The 18,399-nt window shown below is 44.6% G+C and overlaps 1 protein-coding gene across 1 annotated transcript in view; it reads right to left on the bottom strand.

Annotated features, from left to right (window-relative positions):
- Plbd1 (phospholipase B domain containing 1) overlaps nucleotides 1-18,399 on the bottom strand; it is a 56,182-nt gene that overhangs the window by 24,017 nt on the left and 13,766 nt on the right. Inside the window, exons 3-6 of the mRNA XM_028781007.1 lie at nucleotides 11,321-11,404; nucleotides 9,563-9,701; nucleotides 4,499-4,639; nucleotides 3,650-3,794 (exon numbers count right to left, since the gene is read on the bottom strand). Coding sequence (XP_028636840.1) covers nucleotides 3,650-3,794; nucleotides 4,499-4,639; nucleotides 9,563-9,701; nucleotides 11,321-11,404 — 509 coding nt within the window. The remainder of the gene's footprint in view (nucleotides 1-3,649; nucleotides 3,795-4,498; nucleotides 4,640-9,562; nucleotides 9,702-11,320; nucleotides 11,405-18,399) is intronic.

Raw genomic sequence — 18,399 nt, 5'->3', positions numbered from 1 at the left:
ATACATACACACATACACACACACACACATAAACACGCATATACACATATATACATTGACAGAGTCCTGGTTAAGTAGGACCAGGGACACACAGAATGCTGTGACAAGCATGTCAGTGGTCACTTTGGACATTCTGTTTCTTTCTGGACGATGGCCAACAGTGTCCTGTCTCCACACAGACTTAATATATGTAAAGCATTGTGGAGGTTCCAGCAACCTGAAGGGCTATCTGTAACTCCAGTTCCAGGGCGTCTAGCACCCTCTCCCGTGAGGACACGGGCACCAGACATACATGTGGTGTACAGACATATACACAGGCAGAACAGCCATACATCATATAATTAAACTTAAAGCATGATTCATTTTATTTTCTACTTCATGGGCCCTGCGGTTAAAGCTCAGGCCGTAAGGTTTGGTAGCTAGCAGCTTTGCCTGCTGAACCAACTGCTCACGTCTGTCACTGCTTCCTAATTTTAATTTTCCCTATTTCTCACTAGAATGTAAGTCTTCTACTACTAAATGTTGTGCCTTTCTTGCTATCCATCATAGATACTCTTTTTAGATTTACCTTATTATTCCATGTGTATAAGCACATGTGTGAGCCTGGGGCTCACCAGGCCAGAAGAGGATATTGGATGCCCTGGGACTGGGGCATAGACATGTTGGGAACCACCATGTGGTGCTGGGAATCAAACCTGGGTCAACTGCAAGAGCAACAAGTACTGACTGCTGAGCTGTCTCCTAGGCTTCGTATCATAAAACTTTTGTGAAGCACAAAAGTTTAATAGAAAACCAGCAATAGATAAATACTCTCTAAAATGTACAGCTTTACAGAGAGACATCAGATTAGCCCCGTTTTGTTGTTGTTGAAAACACAGGAGCGTGCTAACATTAAAGCAGTCGGGCAGGAATGTTGAGAACGTTTAACACACGTTCGAGCCTAGTGATGTAAAAGAAAATGCTTATTACTGGTTGTTTGAGACAGGGTTTCACTCTGAATTCAGGGAGGCCTCTAACTGGATCCTCCTGCCTCATCTCCCCATGTACTAGGATTGCAGGAGGATACCCCATTCTGCAGCCTGGCAGAATCTCCCCTGGTTCTCATAGTAATCTTTCTCCTTCTTTTCCTTTCCCTTCTCCCCCCTTTCTCCCTATCTTGAGTTTCACTATGCAGCCCAGGCTGGCCTTGAACTCACAGCACTCGTTCTGCCCCAGCTTTCCAAGTGCTAAGATTATAAACTTGAGAGATTGTGAGATTACCACACCCAACTCCGTGACAGACATCTCAATAGCCACTTCAAATTTCCAGGCCAGGAACACACCACATTGTGAAATGAGGACAAGAGGGAGAGGCTGGAGAGATGGCTCAGCGGTTAGAAGCACTGACTGCTCTTCCCGAGGTTCTGAGTTCAGTTCCCAGCAACCACATGGTGGCTCACAACCATCTGTAATGGGATCTGGTGCCCTCTTCTGGTCTGTCTGAAGACAGCCACAGTGTACTCATATACATAAAATAAATAAACCTTAAAAAAATGAGGACACGGACCATATGAAATCTCTGACATATTTGAGTCTGCAGATGGAGGAAGTTAGACCATCTCAGTCATTGTCATTTCAATAAGTTACCTTCGTGACTTAATATGTATGTTCTGACTCAGAAATTCCTTAAAGTTTATATTGCTTTTGTTCAGTGTTTATATAAATATTTGAACTGTTATCTAAGTCATTTGCCTATGTCCTAATTGATTCATTTCCATATTTTGTTCTGATTTTTACTACAACATAGTTAACAAATAAAACTTGCATATATTCAAGGCTGTCGATATTTTTAAAAACATTTATTTTTATGTCTGTATATGTGTGTGTACCTTCATGAATGCATATGTGCCAGTTGTATACAGGGGTTGCAGAGGCCAGAGGGTATTATATCCCTGGAGCCTAAGTCATAGGTCATAGATGGTGGTAAGCCACTCGATGTAGGTGCTGGGAATTGAGCCTGGGTCTTCAGCAAGAGTGATAGGTGCTCCAACCACTAAGCCATCTGTCTATAATATACCTGGATATTAGCCAAATTAACGAGCTTACATAGCCAGCTTTTCATGTATGCATGGCGAGAACATGTAAGCTCTACTGTGAGTGAATTTCAAGTACGGCACATTGCAGGGAGCTGTTGACTGAAGGACTCTTAATAGCCTCGCTCAGGTTGTGAAAAGCCCTTCACAGGTTCCCTGCCATTCAACCTAAACTAACACCCTCCTCCTGTTCTACCCAGTCACCGTGGCCTTTCTCCTCCACCAAATACAAATCCACACCCCATGGTATGGGGAAGCCATGACATGAATCCTGGCTTCCTGTCAAAACCAGATTCCACATCTACTCTCGAAATCCAACATGGCTGATCCTTCGTCAACCAGTTGGCTGTGCCAACCTGTTTCCTATTCAGTCTTTTAGCTCCTACTGAGAACAGAGCTGTCTAATCAGAGGAAGCGTGAGTTACACTGTGGTGTGGATTCCTGGAAGAATATTCGGAGGATGAGGATGCCTGCTGTTTTGGGTATGCTGCCCATGTGGCAAAGGCAGAGCTAGGGAGGATGGGGCAGGGGGATGGAGGGCACACTGGTCACATAGCAAGACCGTTCCTCCAAAAGTCTTCTGCTGTCTTTGGAGTTTTTATAAGGGTCTCTGCATTATCTGTGTCAACTTATATAGTCTTTCAAAAATATTTAAAATTACATTTGTATTCATCTATGCTATGTGGGAACATATGGCATACAGTACACATGTGGAGGCCATAGGACAATTTACAGAAGCTAATTCTCTTCTTCTAGGATGAGGGTCCTGGGAATCAAACTCAGTCCCTGGGGCTCTCAGCAGGCTCCTTTAACAGCTGAGCTACCTCAGCCCTATCCTTCCTTCCTTCCTTCCTTCCTTCCTTCCTTCCTTCCTTCCTTCCTCCCTCCCTCCCTCCCTCCCTCCCTCCCTCCCTCCCTCCTTCTGCCGCTTCCTGACTGTGGACACCTGTGACCAGCTGCCTCAAGCTCTTGCCTCTAGGACTTCCACATCATGATGGACGATCTATATACCCCTAACTTCGAGCCAAGAAGTCCTTTCTCCTTTCAGTTGCTCTTGTCAGGGCATTTTGTTACAGCAACAGGAAATGAAACTAAGACAGAGCCTATGAGGTCCAGTGATATTGTTAGTTATCTGTGACTCCTAGCTCTCCTGACTGCTGTACTAGGGCTAAAAGTCTACACACTCAGTTCTCCATTAGCAAAAGTTCGAGGCTTCACACATCAGGTGAAGAACTGGGCACACTGCTGTGAATGAGGGAACCTGAGATACTGAAAGTGGGACCTGCCAAGTTCAACTTCGAGCACCGCACAGCCCCGGAAACACACCCTTAAGTGTTCTGTTGGCACCTGAGATAATTCCAACACAGCTACTTACATCTGCAAAACACTTTCTGCCTGGCAGCTCTGTAACCCCCTTGTGTCATTCCGTTAAACGAGATGACTTTATTTCTTCAAATGACATTCTAAAATCAGACTGTACCCCAGCTGCGGACATTTTGTCTCTCCTTCCAGCTAACTTCAGAATACCAATGTTTTATTTTGAAAAAGTGCGCAGATCTTGCTCTAAGTATATTTACCTGGATAACTGCTGAAAGAGAGCCGGTTGCTGGTGGTGTGCTTGTCCTTGATGTTGAAGTCCCAGTGTTTATAGATCCTGAGCATGGCTGCATATGTGTACCAACTTGAGTGGGCAAAAAAGATGTTTTCAAATCCAGGGAGGACCTGTCATCAGAATCATAGTTAATAATGCAGGTGTACGGTAGCTGTCTACATAGTATACACAGGAGGCATCCAGGGGGTGTGCCAACTTAGGTAACTATTTATGGTACTCTCTTCTTAGAAGGAATTACATTTATCTGTGTTTGTGTGCCTACTCATGTATGTTCATGTATCTATGTATTACATATGTATGTATGTATGTGTGTTTGGATGTGTTCCTGTGGATGTGAGCATGCCATGGTATACACGTGGAGGTCAGAGGACAATCTTTGGAGTTAATTCTCTCCTTTCACCCTGTGGTTCTCAGGGATTGAATTCAGGTCATCAGGCTTGGCAGCCTTTCACCCAATGAGTGATCTCCTTCGTAATTATTGCTTTCTTTATTATTAGAAAATACAGCAAAGGGGTCCAACATTAACCTTTAATGTGTGCAACACAGGCTGTCCTCCTGCTGTGTGAAACTGAACAATCTGGAAGGTAGGAATCTTGAACTCCATCCAAGTTCCTTCCAGTTCTTAACTTCTACGATTAGAGGATCCATGTACCATGACATCCAGCCAGGAGTGAGATGAGGTTGGCTATACATGGATGATGAACTTATAGAAAAAGAATGTGAAATCTGTTATGGTGTATAATTAGCATATGCTAATATATGCTAATAAAAAGGTCCATGTGGGTGGGAAGAAGACAGGGGCTGCAGGTCTCACCTTAATAAGAGCAGAACAGTGGCCCATTTCCCAAGTCTTAAACTTCTTCATGCTGCTAGTTTTTGTGGGAGATAGGGAGGGAATAAGGTCCAGCAGGTCACCAACAGCATTCAGGAACTGAATTTGGAACATTGTCATGGGCTGTGAAAAGATACAACAGCACTGTGACATGTGTCAGTTTTGACTTTTGCTGTTGTTCACACTCCACTAAATTACTGCTGTGTGGAAGGTGTACAGTGTGCACTTCCTGGGGCTTTGTGGTTTGTGGTAATTCACAAACTCATTTTCTGGCTTTATAATATATACAGCACATTTGTGTGGGGACAGATTCTACAAGTGAAACTCCTTGTTGAAGGCAGCAATCAGAGCTTCTGTTGGTGTTCCTCTGCAGGGGTTCCTCAGGTGTGGCAGTAACTTTATTGGGTTTCATGGTTCCAGAGGGTTACAGTCCGTAATTATCATATTGAGGAACCCGGCAGCAGGCAGGAAGGCACAGCACTGGAGCAGTAGCCGAGAGCATACACCTGAGCCTTAAGCATGAGTCCCAGAGGGCTAACAGGAAATGAGCTTTTGAAACCATCAGTGACACACCTCCTCCAAAGCCACACCTCCCAATCCTTCCCAAACAGTTCTAGCAACTGTTTGTGACAAAGAATTCAAATATATGAGCCTATGGGCAGTCATTCTCATTTAAAACACCACAGACGTTTTATTTTCTTTTTGTTCTATGTCTATTTTCTGGAAAGGCAGAAAGCGCCTTTAACAGAGGAGTCTCTTCTCCAGCCTCTTTCTGTTGATGTCTGTTGAGACATTATGCTACTATGTATCCAGACTGCCAAAGAACTCGCAGGAATTCTCCTGCCTTAGCACCCCCAAGTGCACAGACTACAGGAATGAACCACCACACACGATGGGTTACTCTCATGTTAGCTTCATTTTGCTAAAAGTTTGGACATTTGTCCTGATACCCACAGGAAAGCTTAGTCCTCACCCACTGTCAAGGAAATGCCTCTTTGCAACAGATGGAGATCACCACAGAAAAGCACAACCAATCAAAATGCAGAGCTGTGGAGCCCAGTCCCAAAGGATATGTTTATAAAACCCTCCTGAACCTAAGGCTTAGGAAACACTGTGGGAAAAGGGTGTAAAGATGAAAAGACTCAAAAACCAGGGACTTTCCTGTGATAGTTTGCCTCCTAGGAATGTCAGAGGCTACCCCCATAAAGTCTTGCCAACGTGATGGCTGTAACATGAGATGAACAAGGATGGCAAGAACAGAAGGTGGGAGGCGATGGGGAGAGCCCACCGGCCTCAGCCCTGCTGAAGAACTCTGGGAACTAGGAGATGCTGAGAGTGGGGGAAATAGTCTATCCCAGGAAAAGCCCACGAGTTCCAAATGGTTGACCCTGGAACACACAGACAGGTAACATATATGGACTGAGCTGAACATATATCACACATATATGTCTGTAACAATAGTTAATAAAAAAAGGAGGTCATGAATTTGACAGAGAACGAGGAGTTCATGAAAGGACTGGGAGCCAGGGAAGGGAAAACGATATAATTATGGTCTCAAAACAGTAAAAATTTTTTTAAAAAGGTTAGATAAATTTATATAATTTTTCTCACTTTTAAAAAATAATTTTATTTTTTATTTTTTATTTTCTTTATTTTGCTGTTTAATTGTGCTTTGTAATTAGGACTAGTGTGATTCTGAAGTCCAGCCTATCAACCACGTTCCATTCAAGGAAATGCTGTCTCTGCACCTTCCTTTGGTCTTTCTATCTTTTATGGGTGTTTTTTTAAGGTTTGGATTTTCTTTCTTTTTTTTCCCTCCTGTGACCCCAAATTATAGGGAGACACTCACATACTATGTTGAACACATTCAGGTCAAAGAACAACTTGGGAAAGTCTATTACAGGATATTTGAACCTGTTTCTTTTTTATTTTTTATTTATTTATTTATTTTTTTGTTTGTTTGTTTTGTTTTGTTTTGGAGACAGGGTTTCTCTGTATAGCCCTGGCTGTCCTGGAACTCACTCTGTAGACCAGGCTGGCCTCAAACTCAGAAATCCGCCTGCCTCTGCCTCCCAAGTGCTGGGATTAAAGGCGTGCACCACCACCACCCGGCTTGGATTTTCAAAATTATTATTATTTTAAAATTTATTTATTTTTACTCTATATGTATAGATGTTTTGTCTGCATCTGTGGCTGGGCACTATATGCATGCAGCACCCAAGGAGGCCAGAAGGGGGCACTGGAGTTACAGATGTTGTGAACGCAGTTGTGGATGCTAGGCATTGAATCCATGGCTTCTGCAAGAGTAGCCTGTGCTCTAACCTGCTGAGCCAGCTCTGCAGAATGCTAGGGTTTTAGTCTTTAAAAAATGTTTAAGCCGGGCGGTGGTGGCGCACGCACGCCTTTAATCCTAGCACTTGAGAGGCAGAGGCAGGCGGATTTCTGAGTTCGAGGCCAGCCTGGTCTACAGAGTGAGTTCCAGGACAGCCAGGGCTACACAGAGAAACCCTGTCTCGAAAAAAAAAAAAAAAAAAAAAAAAGAGTTTTCTCCTTTCACTATGCCCACATAGTGATTAAATCCAGACCATCATGTTTGGTAGCAACACTTTATCCCTTAACTGTCTCAATAGACATTGGTTATTCTGGAAAACAGAAAAATCTGTCTGTCTGTCTGTTTGTCTGTCTATCATCTACATATCTCTCTACCCTTCCATCCAACATTATCTGGTTAGAAGGCAGCCTATAAGAAACATTTCTCTTCTTCTTACTTTCTTTTATACTTAGTAAAAAAAAAAAAATCCCTGAGGCTGCTCCCAGACAGAACCTGGATTTATCAGAGCTACTCCGTTGGTCTGGTTGGTCCTCTCTGCATTTGGATAGTTTCAGTCTTCTGCTGATACATGACTTGCAGTCAGCGGGTCTGCATACCTCCCTTATTGTATATTTGCTGGTGTATCCTTGTAATAACACTAAAAGGGGATTTCTGGGTCAGAGGGCACATGAGTACCTTGTTTTCGTACAGAGCATACAAATCCTAACGAGTGTTTTAGAACAAGGCCCTCTTTTCCCACAGCCTGTCAACACGACTACAGAGGATCTAGGTATCAGGATAGTTTCAAATTTCCTTCCTGCCTTCCTTCTCCTCCCTGCTTTCTTATTTTTTCCTTTCTCTCTTTCTTATACAGTGTCCTACTTAGGGTTTCTATTGCTGTGATGAATTCCATGACCAAAAACCTTACACTTCCGTATCATTGTTCATCGTTAAAGAAAGTCAGGACATGAACTCAAGCAGGGTAGGAACCTGGAGGCAGGAGCTGATGCTGAAGCCATGGAGGGGTGCTGCTTACTGGCTTTCTCTCCCGGCTTGCTCAGCCTGCTTTCTGATAGAACCCAGAACCACCAATCCCGGGACAGTACCATCCACAATGGGCTGACACCTCCTTCATCAATTGCTAATTAAGAAAATGCTGTATAGGCTTGCGTACGGCCTGATCTTATGGAAGCATTTTCTCAATTGAGGTCCATCTTGTAAATAGCTCCAGGCTGTGTCAAGTTAATATAAGCTAGACAGCACATATAGTGTTTCATGTACCCCAGGCTGGCCTCCAATTCACCATGCAGTTGAAAATGGCTGTTCTAGTTTCATCTCTATTGATGTGATAAAATTTATGGACAAGAAGTGACCTTTCAGGGAAGGAAAGGCTTTATGTGGCTTGCAAGTCTACGTTAAGAACCATCCACAGTAAAGAACAAAGAGAACAAAGGCATCCTCACTGTGTGCTTGTGTCCCCACTGTGTGCTTGCTATTCAGTTAGTGTTCTCCATTCTTACACAGTGCCAGAGCACATCACATCACATGATGCCACCCACATTTAGAGTGGGATTTTCCATCTCAGTCAACCATCCAGACAATCCCCCACAGGCAGGCCCGTGGGCTAACCTGCCCTAGATGATCCCTCAGGATTCTCGCCCTTGAGGGTCATTAGCTGTGTTGACAGTTCAAACTAGCCAGCACAAGACCATAAACTCTTGATCCCCTCATCTCCACACCCAAGGGCTTGAGTTTCAGGTATGTGCCACCATGCCCAGCTTGTAAATTGTATTTCTAAGTTAAGAGTGGGGAGGGGGGAGGAACTCCTATGATTAAGAATCATGAACATCCCCAGGCAGTGGTGGCACATGCCTTTAATCCCAGCACTTGGATATTTTGTCTGATGTATACATGTATACATCTAGTCACACACACACACACACACACACACACACACACACACACCGTGTATTACCTAAGGGAACAAACATCCTTAACTTTCAGAGCTATGTCAGCTGGTATCTCAGGTACCTCAGGCTTGTTAGTTTACTTCCAGAATGAATGCACAGATCTTCTCACACCTGTGTGTGTGAGTGACCGCCCCAAGGCGTGGCCCCAAGGCGTGGAAATCAGAATTTATTTACTGAGACGTTTTTTTTTGTCTTAATGAGCAGATATCCTAAAACACTAATTCCCATTGAGTGAGCTTAAAATCTTGTACATTCATAACTGGCTCTTAACTTCAGCATGAGCTGTGTATAGGAAAGCCTGGGAAAAACATAGAAATAAACTATGTTCTGTACCAGAGTCTTGTGTCGGGCAGTTAGGTGTCTCAGGATGACAGATAAAAACAATGCTTGCTTGTGAGGGATGTATATTCTGGTCCCAGTTTGATCTGTAACTAACTTGGAATGGTTTTTGTTTCTTCTATTGATATAGTTGGTATAGAAGTGATCAAGTAGCCCAGGTTGGCCATGTGCCCAGACTGGCCATGTGCCCTGGATACTTGGCTTGTTTTTTCAGTTGGGTTTCGTTAAATGGATTTCTGTGAGAACGGTCATTAGACGAGAATATTTTTATTTTGTTTTGTTTACGGTACAAGAGATATGCTAGATACCCAGAATATGCTAGGTAAGGATTGTGCCATAAAGCTATGTCCCTAACCTCAGATCAAAAAAAAAATTGCTTCATCATTCCGGTTGTACAAATTCTGAGGAGCCTTACAAAAGTCTTACCTTTAGTCTCTCTTCCGAAGCCCTTTTCTGTGCTCCAAGATACAGCCCGTCTAGCTGTGTCACCACATAGCCAGTGTGTCTCCAGAATGGGTCATCCTTCAGTTTTTTGATGTTTTGTCTAGTCCACAGTTCTTGCTTCCTGTGGGAGAAATCAGACTTTATCACAGATCTCAACAGTGGCTCACTCAAAGCCAAATCAAACCAGGAGTCTAGAGGCCCCACATCTGCACATGCTGCTATAGTTAATTATTAATTTTAGTACATTGAGGCCATTCAAGGGACTTCAGTATAAGCTTTAAACTGTTTCTAACCTCACCCCAGGACATTAACTCTTCCAAAGCTTTCTTGGGGCCCTGACTAGACTCCGAGTGATACACTAACCCGTGACGGCCAGGCGCAGGCTGACACTATACATTCATGAAAGCATAATGTTTCGTCAGATCCATAAGGACAGGTTAGGTTTACTTTTGTGTGTAGAAGAGCTGCATCTGGAGAGAGGGAAAGATGCTGCCAAGGACGAGGTGGTTTAAACAGGCTGCTGCTCTCACAGAGGTCTCCACCCCATTTCAGTCTGTTATTGGTGTCTGCCTCAACCGCTCCGTTCTCGCCTTCTCGGGGCGGGGCGCGCCTTTACTATTACGTATGTCTGTGCATTGTGTACATGCAGTGCCTGTGGAGGCCAGAAGAGGGCAGTGGATCCCCTGGAGCTGGAGTTACAGATGGTTGTGAGCTACCATGTAGGTGTTGGGAACTGAACCCAGGTCACCTACAAGAGCAGCAAATGCTCTTAACTGCTGAGCCATCTCTCCAGGTTCTGAAAATGATTTATTTTTTTAATAGTTCTTTCATTTTTACTTCTCTTAGTTCTCTGGGTTTTTGTTTTGTTTGTTTTTATGAGATGTTATAATGATTTGACACAATTTTTTCCACACAGAAAGCTATTTCTGGTTTGTCTAGGGTGTCCCTGTTCTTAAGACAATCCAATGCACACCTCTGGGATCCAGCCTCAGAGTTTTGCCAGATGTTTGAGAACCTCTAGCCATTCACAAGTGGGATGTTTCATGCCTGATTCAGCAGAACACACAAGAATCTTTGGGTTCCCAGATGAGTCTGCCACGCCATCAACTTAATTAGACTTTCATTTTACTCTTCAGAAAACTGAATTAAAATAAAAGTACCCCAGCAAGCAGTAAGCAATCTGACTTTAGACCTGGGTTTGTAAGCAATTTCTGAACTATGGACATGGAGGCAAGGGGATCTTAGCTTCAATTCGAGATCAGTCTGGGTTATGTAGTAAGACTCTCTCTATGTCTCTCCACGTGCCAGCTTAGGGATTTAGATATTCTCCAACTCCCGGCTAGAGTTAATTGCCAGGCTCATGACACAGAAATACCTTATGGAAGGAGGAGTAGGGGCGCCTAGAAAGAAAGAGGGGGCACCCACATAGGAGGCTTCAGGGATCTGACTTTGCCTTCTCTGTTTCAGCCATTGGTAACGTGACATTCAACCTGATCTCTAAGAGAGATGAAATTGCTAGCAACACGCTTAATTCCATTACAGAAAATGTGGCCCCTCCAGTAAAAGGGTCTGCTGAAGAGGCAGACTAAGATTCAGCATGGGGGGAGTGGCAGGGTAGCCATGGGAACAAGGAAGGGTAGCCATGGGAACAAGGAAAGGTAGTCATGGGAACAAGGAAGGGTAGCCATGGGAATGAGGAAGGGTAGCCATGGGAACGAGGAAGGGAGCTTTTGTACATACTCCATGAAGTCTTGCACTTTATTCATGATGGAAGGATTCTTGATCAGCTGTGGGTACAGGTTCGTGAAGTGGTCATACATGTGTCTGAAATGACAGATACAGCATTACCTCCCAGTGTCTCCTGGATGTCAACAACTTCAGAAACTCACTCTTTTGGCTTAACTGGAGTGCCCACCAACCGCAAATCTCCACCATCATTCTTTAAAACTTAAACCACACAGAAACTCAACTTAACATTAAGAACTATTTCCAGGAGCTGGAGAGATGTTTCACTAGTTTCTAGCACCCAACATAAAAGCCAGGCGTGGTGGTGTGTGACTGTAACCCTGTGCTGGGAAGATGGGGAGAGTGGATGCTCGGGGCTTGCTGGCCAGCCAGCTTAGGTGAAATGAGCTCTGGGTTCAGTAAAGAGACCTTTCCTTAAAGAATAAGGTGGTGAGGCTGGAGAGATGGCTCAGTTGTCAAGAGTGCATATTGGTCATGCAAAGGACTTGAGTTCAAGTCCCAGCACCCACACCAGGCAGCTTACAACTACCTGTAACTCCAGCTCTAAGGCATTATAGTGTCTCTGGCTCCTTATTGCACACACAGATACAGGTTTACACACAGACACTGACACACACAGACACGTACATACAGACATGTACATACACATACAGAGACACACTCAGATATGTACATACACACAGACACACTCAGACATGCAGACACAGACAGAAACAGACACACACAAACATACTTACACAGAGACACACTCAGACATGCACACACAGACAGAAACAGACACACACAAACGTACACATACATACACAGAGACACACTCAGACATGCAGACACAGACACACACACAGAGACAGATACAGACACATATACGCCTCACCACCACACTTACACATTAATAATAATAATAATAATAGTAATAATAATGTTTAAAATAATATGGAATGCAGAAGAGGAAAACACCATAAGTTACTGGTGTGGTCTGAATATAAAATGTCCACTACAGGCTCTCGTGTGGACGGTTGGTTGATCTCCAGCTGGTAGTGCTGTTTTGGGACATGGTGAAGTCTTTCTAACATAGCCTAGAGGTCAGAGGTAGGGCTACAGGAGTGGGGGATATGGGATTATGGGTCATCCCTTCTCCTGAAGTCCTGTACATGATGACTCTGGACATCACGTAAGCAGCTGCACATGCTTCTACTGAGAGCTACAAGCCACCTTACGGCCTTGCCAATTCTGCCAGTAGGGACTGTATCTGCCCCCAAACCATAAACTCCAAATAAAGTTTCCTTTAAAGTGGCTTCTGAAAGGTGTTTCATAACAACGATGAGAAATATCACCAACAGAGCTCTCATAAGGCTCTCTCATGACTCACTGCTCCCATGGCTCAAGTGACCCAGGCTTGAACCCTCTGACACCCGGGGGGAGTGGGGGAACGACGGGGGCCCAGAGAGCCTTTCAAGCTTAAAGCTGACTGATCAGGTGTCTCATCACAGTTGGGAAATGGACTAATCAAGAACCCCACGTGGGTTTGACGATTTGACTCAGTTTCTCAGGGCAACAAACTTAGGAGGTTCTTATTCCAAGATGCTCCTACACATCTCAGTGAGTTTCAGGAGACAACCAAATATTCTGTGTGGCCTTGGGCAAAGCGAGGAGACACTGGAAGCCCAAAGATCTGGAAGATGGTCATCACAATCTCAGATAGGAATGCTTACACAGCCAGATGTCAGGAAAAATATGTAGGTCTCACATAGCAGATGATACAATACCCAAGCTAAAGAGTGAAGGAGATGGTTCTCCCGTGATGGGTGCTGGGAAATTCATCACAACCATCGACTAAACCCCTTCCTCCCTACAAGATGCCTCAGTAACATAGACACATGCTGGGGTTCACTGATCAGAGGAGGAGGGGACAATTGATTGATTCTAAAATCCAAAGGAATGAGATTCAGACCACAAAGAAGTGGGGGTTTTGCTTGTAGAGACTGTCCCAGGATGATGTAGTAAAACTCTGAATACTTAATTCAAAGTCTTTCCCTTCTTTTGGTGTACTCTGTTGCTTTGCTTACTTCATATATAACTACTTATATGCTTATATAATTCTTATGGGGTGAGGACACTGATCAATGGTTAAAAATACTTGCTGCTTCGTTTTCAGCATATGCATGGAGGCTCACAACCATCAGTAACTCTGGTTTTAGAGGACATGGTGCCCTCTTCTGACTTCCTTGGGCATCAGACACACACAGTGCATATACATTCACGAAGGAAAAACACTCAGATACATAAGATAAAAATTTTAAGAATACAAATGTAATTAAAAGTGCATAAGCTCCTGAGCTGGATGCAGTCCCACACACTTGGTGAATGTCCCTAAAACACCAGCTCCTCAAAGGGACACATTACAGGAAGGGTGAGGGGGTTTCTCTCTGCCTGGGGAGAGTGGCATTGGGATAGGAATCCAATGAAACCTAATTTCTGGAAAAAGGCTAAGTCTAGAAAGATGCTCTTCTGAGGCCTGAGTGTGCGGAGCTCACCTGCCTGGGTATAGAAGTCTGGCCAGATGGCTCAGCCAATAAAAGTGCTTGCCCTGTAAGCCCAACACTTGAGTTTGATAAACAGACCTCAAATAAAGAAATGAAGAGAGAACTGAGTCCCGAAGGCTGACCTCAGACTTCTACAGGTGCACCATGACAAGAACCTCTCCCCACCACAAAGTAAGTACACACACACACACACACACACACACACAAAATGAAACAATATTGTACTTTACATACAATTTTAACTTTAAAAAAATAAAATGCAAACTTTTGATATACAAATGCTCACTTAAGTAAGGAGACAAAAATATTGGACATTTTACCCACAGTCCCCGTCACTGCACCCACAGTCCCCAACACCCACAGACCCTGACCCCCCACCCAGTCACTCCACCCTGCCTACTTCATACAGAGTTTCAGCTATTTGCACACTTCCACTGTCAAAAGCACAGCACTTCTCAAACGGAGAAAGTTCTGTGGATTTTGCCCTCCAGGGAGCATCTATGGAAACTCATGGGCTTTCTTCAACATCGTATAGCCCTCAACGAGAAACAATGTAACACAAATGTCAGTGTTTCTAACAGAGAAATCCCGAAGCAGAGGAATATCAGTCTCAACTGAGAGATGGCAGCTAAGGAGACCCACGTAACACAAGATGGAAATACAGGAAGACATCTGACACTAACAGCTAATGTGTAATTACTAAACTGTTTCTAATTTATTTTGCAGAGGTTATACATTAGAATTTTATTTTACTTTTGATCATTTTTCATATATGTATGTGCACTTGAGTGCAGTTCCCAAGGAAGCCAGCAGAGGGCATCAAGTCCTCTGGAGTTAGAGTTACTCTGGTCCTTTGGAAGAGCAGTACATACTTTTAATTTCTGAGTCATCGCTCCAGCCCTAAGACAAGGTTTGTTTGTTTGTGTTTTGTTCTGACATTTAGGACAGGGAAGAGATCCTCAGTGAACAGTGGAGCTGTACATCCATCTATCTGTCTCCCTGCACACTGCTATGCTCCTCTGTTACATGGGCTGTAGAATTTGGGCTTGGGTCCTCTTGCTTGCAAAGGGAAGCTTACAGTCTAAGCCACCCCAAGGACACAGACTTGAATTCTGAGTTCAAAGCTTGATTCTACACTGGCTAATGACTAAAAGCAAGATTCTCGATTTCTTCATGGTTTGCAGGTCTCACACAGCAGAACTTCATGGATCTGTCAAGCTTAGTTTCAGGACCAGCAGTGCTTCCTCCTAAGTGGGCTAAGAGTTGTTCACCTCAGTCAGTCACACGCATTCAGAGGTTGAGAATCTCAAAGGCTCATGACCATTTTTATCTTTTCCTGAATCTCTTTGCTTCTTGTCAACATTACATCATTACGTGCTTGTCATTCACTGCGTCTGACTCTTCTGTTTGTCTGAATTTCCTGGATCAGGGACCAGACAAGCTGCCTTAGTATTTTCCACAGTAATTAGTCTCTCTCTCTCTCCCTCTCCCTCTCCCTCTCCCTCTCCCTCTCCCTGTATGTGTTTGCACAAGTGGACAAACTTTGACTAAACAACATGGTTTCCAATTCCGAATCCTACTGTGCTAGCTAGTTTTATGTCAGCTTGATACAAGCCATAGTTCTCTGAAAGGAGGAAACCTTGGTTGAGACAGTGCCTCCGTATGATCAGGCTGTAGGAAAGCCTATAGGGCATTTCTTTAAGTAGAAATTGATGGGAGAGGACCCATAAATTTGGGGTAATACCATCTCTAGGCTGGTGGACCTGGGTTCTATAAGAAAGCAGGCTGAGCAAGCCATGGAGGGGGGGCAAGCCAGTAAGCAGCACCCCCTTGTGGCTTCTGCATCAGCTCCTGCCTCCAGGTTGCTGCCCTACCTCAGTTTCTGTCCTCTGATGATAAACAGTGATGTGGAAATATAAGCCAAATAAACCCTTTCCTCCCCAACTTGCTTTTTGGTCATGATGTTTCATTGCAGCGATAGGACACCTGACTGAGATACCCACTTACTGGCTTTCTAACTTTCAAATACCTAAAGCGTGTCTCTGTGCCCAGACCTCGGGTTCCTTCCTAGACATGGACCCCAGTGACTACAGAATTAGTGCAGATTGAAGACTTAACATGAAGTTTCTCAGAACACTCTTTGGAGTATAGTGTCCTAGATAAGTGCTTGCAGCTAGCTGGCTGTGACCACTGTCACACATCGCAGGACTGCCATTGTGTCTTCTGCATTCAGTGGTCCTTGCTAAGCTCCAAATAGTTATGCGTTGATAGTTCATTAGCTATGTTTGAGGGGCTGCCTCTAATTTCCTTCTTGCCTTTGCTTATGGATTTGACCTAGAAGCATATTCAGCCTCTAACATCAAAAGGAGCAAGCCAGGCCTATGGAAGGAATTCTTGAGGCATTTCTTGATAGTTGCCCAATACCAAGGATAGAGTGTTTGCTTCCCCTATTGGGTCCGCAGTGCTGGTAAACTTTATCAGCCTTAGAAACGATGGCGTCACTGTGTCAAATACTCTCAGATCGCACTCGTGCCCTCTTCTGTCCCTCCCTTCTGATCAACAGTGTGTGTGACATTGACTCCACTCCTTCCAGCTGGGCAGTTCCAGAGGAGGCAGTTTCAGCTGCTACCAGGGGACATCCCATTTATCAGCCACTTTATTTAAACAACTATCGAGAGCCTGCTAGGGCCCCAAGTCCCCCTCACCTTTTCCTCTCAGACAGGTTTCATGCTTCATTTATTAATGAGCCATTCAGGACCACTTAATGTTTAGCTCATCAGAGAGACTCCATAGACTGAATTTATGACTTTTAGGGAGCCACCCAATCAAGGTAAAAAAACAAAACAAAAACAAAGAAACTCAGCTTGGCTGGGGCTACCATCCCGCTGCAGTATATGGAAGTGCGAGCCTCTTCCTTCTGACTCATAGCTGCAACAACAGGATTTAATTAAAACTAATGAGCATGTAATTAACAGCTGGAGGTAAAGTGCCAAGCCAGGTGTCTGGGTGAAGGCAGGGACCCTATCTCCAAGGTGCTACAGGTGGAGGAGGGGAGACACGGAGCTGTAAGTCAGTGGGGATACAATAAGACGTTTTTTCAAGAAGACATCATTGGAGAATGGAGAGAGACGGCTGTAGTTAGGAGTGTTTCCTGTTCTTGCAGAGGACTTTAGTTTGGTTCCCTGTACCCACATCAGGTAGCTCACAACCGTCTATAATCCCAATTCTAGGGCATCTGATGACCTCTTCTGACTTCTAGGGGCACACACACACACACACAAATACATAAATAACAAATAAATAAGAAAGACAGCGTTTAGCTGGGCGTGAAGGCACATGCCTGTAATTTCAGGATTTGGGAAGTAGAGGCAGGACGATCAGGAGTTTAAGGTCATCCTTCGCTACATTGTGAGTTATGGGCCAACCTAGGCTATGTAAGAACTTGTCTACCCCCAAAGATAAGAGAAAGGGAGGCAGAGGAAGAGTGAGGGCCTGTGGGGTGGCCTCCCAGTTACATTTCTTGCTGTCAGGATGGGGTACCTCAAGGAAGTACCTCAAGGGAGGAAGAACTTATTTTCTTCTGTGGTTTAAGAGGGTACAGTTCACATAGTGTGGAAGGGGGAGTGGACTTGATATCAGGAAGAGCCTGTGTCTGGGACTCTTTAAATCTGGTTGGGGAGGAAGCGGGGATGGCAGACAAGAACTGGGTGGTGCTGATCCCTAACCCCCAAGCTTGACTCCTACAAACCTGTATCTGCCAGTGAGGCCCCGTGTCCAGAAGTTTCCACCAATTCCCTCAAACCGGATCTCCATCTGGCGACCCAATGCTTGAACACATGAACCCGTGGGGGACATTTTACATCCAAATTGCAGCACTGAGCCTAGATGACTACCAGCTTTTCAGGTAGTAGAGATGAAGGCTGCAGCGTCGAGTTCCCAGGAATCCACTCAGTTGAGACACTGTACTGTGGCGCCTTCCATCTTGACGCTGGAATCCTAGAGTTCAGCTAGCAGCGGTAAGGTTGCGCGGCTCAGCTGGCGCTCTTGCCCCTGCAAGCCCAGCCTGTCTACTCCATTAACCCTGATTCTTTAACAGCCAGCTCTTGTACAGCGGACCTCTCTAGGCCACATCAGAAGAGGAGGAAGAAAGTGGATACGGCCACGCCTTTCCCCAGCTCCGGGCCCATGTATTATTCCGAAGCATGCTTGGTCACCAAGAAAGCAGCCAGCTCTTGAAAGCTTTGAGCAGGGCCCGAAGGTGAGCTAAACACAGTCTCGTGCTGAAATCCCTGCCTGTATTTGCCTTTTCTGTAACAGTTAAGAGGACAGAGCCCGAGCAGAGGTTTCCGGAATGTCTGTTCCCCGGGACTCTGCATACTATGTTCACAAAACTCTCATCCCACTTAGGAGGGAGCAGAGGCAAGTGAATCTCTCTGAGTTTGAGGACAATGTGGATTGCATAGCAAGTTCCAAAACAGTCAAGGCTGCATAGTAAGGCCCTTTACCAAACAAACAGAAGGAGGAGAAGGC

The sequence above is a fragment of the Grammomys surdaster genome, unplaced genomic scaffold (genome assembly GCF_004785775.1).
Source record: "Grammomys surdaster isolate TR1022 unplaced genomic scaffold, NIH_TR_1.0 373, whole genome shotgun sequence".
Classification (NCBI taxonomy): Eukaryota; Metazoa; Chordata; class Mammalia; order Rodentia; family Muridae; genus Grammomys; species Grammomys surdaster.
This window is presented reverse-complemented; position numbering and strand designations above follow the sequence as displayed.